Source organism: Sus scrofa, chromosome 12 (genome assembly GCF_000003025.6).
Source record: "Sus scrofa isolate TJ Tabasco breed Duroc chromosome 12, Sscrofa11.1, whole genome shotgun sequence".
Taxonomy (NCBI): Eukaryota; Metazoa; Chordata; class Mammalia; order Artiodactyla; family Suidae; genus Sus; species Sus scrofa.
Genome location: NC_010454.4, coordinates 468,378 through 477,165, shown reverse-complemented (window position 1 = coordinate 477,165; position 8,788 = coordinate 468,378). Strand labels below are relative to the sequence as shown.

The 8,788-nt window shown below is 60.7% G+C and overlaps 1 protein-coding gene across 1 annotated transcript; it reads left to right on the top strand.

The window, feature by feature from the left end:
- On the top strand, positions 540-8,194 carry FN3KRP (fructosamine 3 kinase related protein). The gene is given in 7 exon segments (XM_003131129.4): positions 540-727; positions 4,206-4,296; positions 4,299-4,356; positions 4,667-4,758; positions 6,221-6,303; positions 6,834-6,956; positions 7,165-8,194. Coding segments are annotated over 7 exon segments (927 nt in total). The 5' UTR covers positions 540-586; the 3' UTR covers positions 7,504-8,194.

Sequence of the window (8,788 nt, the reverse complement as noted above, 5' to 3'; positions counted from 1 at the left end):
GCAGTCCTTCCAGCCGCCGCTACTCCCACCCCGGCTTAAGTCCTCTGTAATGCCACCAATAAAACATATTCTCAACTTTCAAGCTGTGCTTTTTTTTTTCTTTTTCATTCGACAGAGCAAAGCAGACTTTATCCTGCCCTCACGTCAGTAGAGTCTGGCTGGGGAGATAGCAGCTAATTGGACAATCCGCTGCAAACCAACAGGAAAGATAGCGTCCCTGAGGGTGTCGCAGGAGCCGCCCCTGTGAGGGGTGACGCTCCCACCAGGAGCCTTCCCAGAGACAAGGGCAGCCGGCGGGGCCGGGGCACGGTTTGTGCCCGGGAGGTCAAGGGCAGGTCACAGACGCGGCCAGAAGAACACCAGGGCGAGCACGCGGCCAGGAGGACCGCGGGGTCTCCGGACCCCAGGGGAGCCCAACGCAGCCCCGCCCCACCCACGTCGTCCCGCCCCTCGCCCAATCCCTGAGCGAGCCCGCCGCGGCCAGGTCCCGCCCCCTCCCGCCATTCACCCAATCCCGGCGCGCCTCCGGCTCGCCGCTACGTCCCTGCGCGGCCTGAGGCGGGTCTGCGGACCAGGCGCGGGGAACATGGAGGCGCTGCTCAAGCGGGAGCTGGGCTACCGCTCCGTCAAGGCCGCCGGTCACTCGGGGGGCGGCTGCATTAGCCAAGGCCAGAGCTACGACACGGACAGAGGACGAGTGTTTGTAAAAGTGAACACCAAGGCGGAGGTCAGGGCCGTCGCGGGCGGGAGCGGGGCCGGGCTCTGGGGTCCGCGGGCCGGGGTCCGGGCTGGGGTCCGGCTCTGGCGTCCGGGTCCGTGTCAGGGTCTGCGGGTCGGGGTCCGTGGTCCATGTCCGGACGGGGGCGCGGTGGTGAGGAGACGGTCCGGCTCTGGGTCCGCGGGCCGGGGTCCGGCTCTGGCGTCGGTCCATGTCCGGGCTTGGCGGGGAGGGGATGGTCTGGGTTCGGAGGCCAGGGTCGTGGTCCGTGTCCGTGTTCAGAGCCCGCATCCGTGACCAGGGCCGGGCGCGGCCGTCCAGGCCCTGGCCGCGGATGCTCTCCGTGACTCCGCCCTGCGGCCGCTCGAACCCAGGCCTGTCCGCTCTTGACCCGGAGCCGCTGGACTCTGGATGGTCTTACCGCGGCCCCGGTGGTCACTGCTTTGAGAAAGTCCCTTCCGTTTGGAGCGAGGTCAGGTGGTCGAAGCCCTTTGTCCTGGGGTTTGTGTGCCCTTGCAGAAATGAAATCGCTTATGAATACCGAATATAATGCCCCGGCCTTGATTCCGCAGGCAGGTGGCCTTAAACACAATGGTGCAATTCTTGCGGGGGTGGGGCCTCCTCTGGCGCAGAGGCCACCTCTCCCTGGGTTTGCAGGTGCCCAAAGGGGCGCCAGAGCTCTTGGTCTCTTAAAGGGTTGGAGTCCCCTCAGGAGGGCCCCACCCCTGTGGCCCAGTCACTTCCCCAGGTCCCCCCAGTCCCATCGCACTGGGGGTTAGGAGCCAACCTGTGAGTTTTCCGGGGACACCAACATTCAGTCCGTTGTGGCCACCCTCTCCATTCTGTTTGTATCTGGACATTTTCTCAAGGGCTCCTGTGGAAAATAGGTGAGCCTCCCTGCTGAAGTTGAGCTTGCTCCAGCCTGTTGTCACTTCTTTACCGGTTTGAGTGGGTCGCTGGCATACCATTAGCTGGGGGGGTGGGGTGGGGGCAGGATGGCTCCGGCAGGCAGTGCCTTGTTTCAAACAGGGCTGAAAGCGCTGGCCCTGGTAGCAGGGCCTATGTGTACCTGTTACACACACTCAGCGCTTTTAGTCTCTCGTTGAAAATCATACTCGCAGAATCCCACCTGCCACCTGCAGAATGGCACTGTTCTCTCCAGACCAGCCTTCAGCCCTCTGCTCTGCAGAGATCGGCCGCGTGTCTCTGCACCTCCTGTACTGTCTACTGGAGTTTGGCGACTAATGGTCCTTCCAGATGCTCTTTAATGACAGGCTCCCCCAGGCGGTCTGGGTAGTGGTGGTACCCTTTTGTATCCCCCCCCCACCCCCGCTGCCTAGTCTGGGTTCTTTTTCTCTTATGTGGCATCTGCCCTTTTCACGGCTGCATTTCTGCGTTTGTCAGCATTTGTAATAATTCAGAATCTGGTGTGGATTTCAGGGAACAAATACTTTCTGATGATTAAAATGGGACCACTCAGCACTGCTTCTTAAACATTGTTCTGCTCTTTTGATTCTTACTATTTTAACATTGGAGTCCTTTTCTTTTCGCCCAAGTCCCTTCTAATCCTTTGGTAGATGGTTTCAAACACATCTTTCAAGTTGGCCTTGGATTGTGCCATGTGAGTTATGCAGGTGGACTGACCATGCCCAGACTTTGGCTGGCTGTGTGGGAATAGACCCTGTTTATGCTTCCCTTTTAGGAGGTGCAGCTGTCTCCCCTTCAGACTTCCGTGGAAGACTGCCCGCGTGCTCTTCTGTTTTCCTTCTCATTCTCGGCTCAGTGACCCAGTCTCAGTGGCTTTTCCTCGTGGTGATGCCCTCCTGCCCTTTGCATGCGTGTGTGATTGGTCGCCCTCGTACTCCTCTCTGCAGCTCTGGGTCTTCTGTGGCACTGTAGCCCAGCGGGTGCTGACCTTTACCCCGACCTTTGCCCCCTGGCCCCCAACCCGGGAGGAACAGTGTTCTTGGGGTTGTTAGAAACTTGGTCCATGTGGCAGGGGCATGTCTGCGAGGGAGCCCTGCCTCCAGCAGGGTTCACAGACCCTTCATCACCTCTCCCTGCATTTGTTGTTTGTTTGTTTGTTTTGCTTTTTAGGCTGCACCTGCGGCATATGGAGGTGCCCAGGCGAGGGATCGAATGCAAGCTGCAGCTCCAGGCCTACAGCACAGCCACAGCCACCCCAGATCAGAGCTGTATCTGCGACCTACACCTCTGAGCGGGGCCAGGGATCGAACCCTCATCCTCGTGGATACTAGTCATGCTTGTTAGCACTGAGCCCCAGTGGGAACCCCTCCCTGCCTTTGTTAAACTAAAAAATAGTTTTATTCTATCCCTTACTTTACTCTGTACAGCCAGTGCTCTAGGACAAAGGAGAGCCAGGGCCCAGCTGTGTTCCTTTCTCTTCTAAGGAGAATGCCCTGAAAATTCTCGTTGAGACACAGCTCTTACCTTCGTTCTCAGTGAACTCACCTCTCCCAGGCAGTGTGAGGAGAACGAGTAGCAAGCGGTGGAAGTGGTGGAAAGGCATGCCGGAGGTATTGGCTGCTGACTCAGTTAATTTCGCGCAAGCCTGTGGAGTTGGTTCTGTTATGAGCCCCGCTCAGAAAGGAGGACACCAGGGTCCCAGCGGGAGGACCCGTGAGAGGAGAAGTGGGAGGATGCCCGCGGCCGCAGCGTTCCTCATGACGGCCAGCCGGAAGCCCCGCGTCCCCCGCGGGTGGACTGGACGGACTAGGGAGCCCTCCCAGCGAGCCTCGCGCAGCGCGGAGGGAGCGCTGACGGCTGCTGCACCGCCTCTGCAGATGGCAGAGCAGACAGGCAGCGTGCCGCGGGGGTGCCCGTGGGCAAGCTGACTGGGGGACTCAGGGCAGGGGCGAGCCTGCCTGGGCAAAAGGAGGGAGGAGGCTGCGGCGGAGGGGCTGCGGGAGGCCGTAAGCCAGGAGCAGGGCTGGGTGTGCGCCTGTCAGTGCCGGGGAGTGTGCGGGGCCGGAGCCGTGGGGCTGTCACATGCGACGCCAGCAGGGTCGCCAGCCTGGGGTCTTCCATGGTGGGCTTTGCCTTCCGAGAGTGTTGCTCGGGTGTGTGAGCAGAGAGCCCAGCGCGGAGGGACAAGGCTCCTAGGCCCGGAGATGGACACGGTGGTGGAGATGAACGGTTTCCGGGGCCAGGTAGGAGCACCGCCCCGGTGCTGCCCGGCTCCCGGCACGTGCAGAGGGGCCGCCTGTGCCGGGGGCACTGGCTTGTGGTCGCGGCGCTGTGCGGGGAGCAGCTCTGCCCCAGCGTTCGTCCCTCCTGGGCAGAGTGGTCCGTGGCCGCGTGGGAACGTGCAGCGCTGAGCGCGCGCCGCCTCGGATTCGCCCGCAGCTTCCGGCCGTGGCGTAGAGTGTGCAGTCTGGGCGCCGCCGCGTCCGCTTGTGGGGCTGGGGGAGGCGCGACCGCACAGAGCCCTGCTCCTCTCCTCCCCTCCCCGTCACTTTTCCGACAGGCCAGAAGGATGTTTGAAGGCGAGCTGGCAAGTTTAACCGCCATCCTAAAGACGGGCACAGTGAGGGTGCCCAAGCCCATCAAAGTCCTGGATGCCCCGGGGGCGGCAGCCTGCTGGTGATGGAGCATCTGGACATGCGCTCCCTCGGCAGGTGCGTCTTGGCCCCTCCCCTGCTGTGGCTCCCTCCCGGTGAGGGGGACACCTGCGTTTGGGGGTGTAGTTGCAGGATGTGATAGAAGGAACTGTAGGCCCACACCTCCTGGATTCCGCAGGCTGTGCGGCACCTGCTCTGGGAGCCAGAGGCCAGCAGGAGAGGAAAGGGCCCGGCCCCGACCCTCTTGCTCCCCCAGAGCTGACTCTGTCCTCGCTGTCTCACCTCCTTCCCGTTGCCCCAGACCTTTCAGAGGGAGCTGGGTCCCCATTTGCGTCACACGCTTAGTCGCTGCCTTCTTGTCTCACAGTCATGCCGCCACGCTTGGAGTCCAGCTGGCAGACCTACACCTGGACAACAAGAGGCTTGGAGAGACTCTGCAGAAGGAGGCCGGCACCGTGGGTACGGGGGGCCCTGAGGGACCCCCTGCAGGAAGACCTCTGCCACTGTGGGGGTGGGGTCACACTGCTGCAGGAAAGGAATGGGACCCCATGCCTGCACGTTTGGGGTGCAGTGAACACAGCGAATACGAGAGTGTTGTATTGAAAATACATTCGAGGAGGTTCCCGTCGAGGCTCAGCAGTAACCACCCAAGTAGCATCCATGAGGATGTGGATTCGATCCCTGGCCTCGCTCAGTGGGTTAAGGATCCAGCATTGTCATGACCTGTGGTGTGATTTGCAGACGTGGCTTGGATCTGGCGTTGCTGGGGCTGTGGTATATTTAGGCCAGAAGCTGTAGCTCTGATTTGACCCCTGGTCTGGGAATTTCCATATGCTGCAGGTGCGGCCATAAAAAGCAAAAAAAGAAAGAAAGAAAGAAAATGCATTTGAAGACAGGAAATATTTCCTTTTTTTTTTTTGTCTCTTGTCTTTTTAGAGCCACTCCCTTGGCATATGGAGGTTCCCAGGCTAGGGTCTAATCGGAACTGCGCCTGCGACCTACACCACAGCTCACAGCAATGCCAGACCCTTAACCCACTAAGCGAGGCCAGGGATCGAACCCGCAACGTCACGGTTCTTAGTTGGGTTCATTTCCGCTGCTCCACACGGGAACTCCATATGATGGGATTTTGAGTTAAGGAAATATTTCCTGTCTTGGAGTTCCCGTCGTGGCGCAGCAGAAACGAACCCGACTCAGAACCATGAGGTTGCAGGTTCGATCCCTGGCATCGCTCAGTGGATTAAGGATTGGGTGTTGCTGTGGCTGTGGTGTAGGCCGGCAGCAACAGCTCCAATTAGACCCCAGCCTGGGAACCTCCATAAACTGTGGGTGCTGCCCCCCAAAAGAAGAAAAGACAAAGGACAAAATCCCATCATATTATCACGTTATGGTTCCTTTGCTTTCTTGCCACCAGAGTAAAGCCTGTCGCGGTTTCTCGGCCTTTCTGTGCTGAGCCTTTTCTTAAGAATAGTCGTGCGTGAGGCTGAGAGCGATGCTGTGCCGTCTGACCTTTGTAGGGCTTGCTGTGACTTAGCGCCGAGGCGTCTTCCATTCTCTGGCCTCGGTTATCCTGGTGTGGCCCGTGTGTGACCGCCAGGCAGAGTAGCTGGCACACCCGGGCCGGCCGGCCGGCTGGCCGAGAGTCGGCCGTGCTGGAGGGACGTGGCCTCGCCCCTCCCACCCGCTAGTAGTTCATCCTGTGGGATTTGCTCTGAGCTCGGGGGCTGCAGGAGTGAGCACAGCACGTGTCTTCCGCAAGTGGCAGTGGCAGTGCAGATGGGTCCTGGGGGGTGCTCTCCTTCCTCTTCCGGCTGAGGACACAGCTGGAGAGGCCACGCCGAGGCCAGGCCCCCACGCGTCTCCGAGCTCCGGGCTGGCCCCTGAGGGACCGTCATCTCTGTCCTGTCCTTTTGCTTGCAAGGGAAAGGAGGCGGGCAGGTGGAGCGGCCCTTTGTCGACCAGTTTGGGTTTGACGTGGTGACCTGCTGCGGGTACCTCCCCCAGGTGAGCAAACCGGCCAGAACCCGCTGGGAAGCACAGCCTCGCTCTTTGTCTCTTTGCTGATTTTAAGAGTACCCACCTCACGTGCAGGTAAGCTTAGGGGGGCAGAGAAGGCCCCACAGGTCGGGATGCTGGATGTCAAGTTGGGTGAAAACGAGGCGGTTAAACAAGGTTTTGTGGGAAACTCCCAGAGGCAGCATCCTGACAAGGGCTGTACCTTTGAGCTGCGTCACTGGGGTTGGCTGTCCTGCGGGTGCAGCCTGGGGGCCCAGTGGGCAGGACAGCGGCTCCACTCTCCGAGGAAGGGCAGGTGGTTGGTGGGGGGGGGCACCCTGGTAACCCGAGGGCCACAGTCCACACGCTTCAGCTCTGGGGTTGTTGTGGGAGGTTGTTCGGGGAACCTGCCGGTTCTAGCACGTCCTGCAGACCCCAGGCCGCCTGGTCAGCTCCACCCCTGCACACCGGTCTCTGCAGCGGCGCCTCTAGGGACCAGCCCTCCCCCCTTGACCCTGGCTCTTTTTTCTGTCCGCAAGGTGAACGACTGGCAGAGTGACTGGGTCACATTCTATGCCCGGCAGCGCATTCAGCCCCAGATGGAGCTGTTGTAGCAGGGGTCTGGGGACAGGGAGGCCCGCGAGCTCTGGGCCGCCCTGCAGGTGAGTGTGGCCCCCTGCCCGCGCCCACCCTGTGCTGCAGGCCTGCGGGAGGCACTGAGGCCAGTGTAGCCACCTGGGCCTGGGTGGGGACGGTGTGACTTTGGGGCTCTGTGCCAGTCCCCCGCCCCGGGCCCGGGCGCCACACCTGGCAAAGCATCTGTGTCCTTCCCACGTCCCGGTCACGTCACTGAGGCTGCCTCCCCTGCAGTTGAAGATCCCGGACCTGTTCCGAGACCTGGACATCGTCCCGGCCCTGCTCCACGGAGACCTCTGGGGGGGAAACGTGGCAGAGGACCCCTCCGGGCCGGTCATTTTTGACCCTGCCTCCTTCTACGGTCACTCGGAGTACGAGCTGGCCATCGCCGGCATGTTCGGGGGCTTCAGCGGCGCCTTCTACTCCGCCTACCACGGCAGGGTCCCCAAGGCCCCCGGCTTCGAGAGGCGCCATCAGCTCTATCAGCTGTTCCACTACCTGAACCACTGGAACCACTTTGGGGCGGGGTACAGGGGCTCCTCCCTCAGCATCATGCGGAACCTCGTCAGATGAGCCCGCGCTCTCGGGAGGGGCCGGGTTCCGTCACCAGATCCCCGCCCCGACACCCCTCCTTCCTCCTTGGCCTCCCCTGGGCATCCTGCTTCACACCCTGGAGCAGCTCAGACCAGCTTTCCAGGCCCTGTCAGCACCTCGGGGAAAAAAGGCTTTTTTGCCCTGCAGTTAGACTTTAAACTGCTCGATAAAAAAGATAAAACTGCCCTAGAAACTGGATGTGAGCTGGGGACCCTGGGGGCTGCATCCAGCCTGCAGCTGCCCCCGAGGGAGGTAGCCCGTGGGCCCAGGTCACCTTCCCTTCTCCGTCACCTCTGGGCCTGCCGTGGGCTGGGCAGGTGCGGGCAGGCGGGCAGTGAGCACACCGCTGGCCTCAGTGTCCCTGGCCATGTGAGGCGCCGGTGGGCGAGTGCCGTTAGTGGCCCGTCGACTGCCAGTTCCTGAGGCCCGTGGAGTCTGGTCTCTTTGCATCGTGGGAACCAGCGCTGACCTGGTCTTCCGCCCTCGGTCTGGCGGTGACGAGAGGTCTCCATGAATGGCTTCCACGTCCCTTTGGGCAAAACTGAGTAAGTTTTCAGTGGTTTCAGTGACGCGTGAGACTGTACTTCCCTTGTTTATTATAGCTCCTTGCCAGGGAACTTTGTGATACGTGGTGACAATAAACAGGTACTGCTATGGCTTCTGAAAAGCACACTCCTTCCTGGGCTTCATTCCGTAAGCGAGAAATTCGGAGCTTGGGGGCGGGTAAGTGTGGCCTGAGGACTTGCTGCTGCTCAACAGGGCCCAGGCCACCTGCTGTCCTCGGCCCCTGCTGAGACAGGCTTGGCGTAAAGGGAGGTTGAGGGTCACTGTCAAGTTGTGCCTAAGTTGCAGGGGAAGGAGCAGCGCCCCACCCGCTTGGAGGTCAGGTGTCTCCTGGGACGGGGGGTGGCCGAGAGGACGCCTTCAAGTCTGCCCCTCTGCTGTTTTTTCCTCCTTGTGGATCCGGCCCTCGGTGGATTGAGCAGCAGAAAGGACACCTTCAGAGCCTGGCTTTTGTGGGAGGGACAGAGGACTGTGACTCTTTTTATCATTTTACTTACGACTTTTTTTTTTTTTTGGTCTTTCTAGGGCCACAGCCCCGACATATGGAAGTTCCCAGGCTAGGGGTTGAATCGGAGCTGCCAGTCTACACCACAGCCATAGCAACGCGGGATCTGAGCTGAGTCTGACCTGCACGACAGCTCACAGCAATGCCGGATCTTTAACCCAGTGAGCGAGGCCAGGGATGGAACCTCGTCCTCAT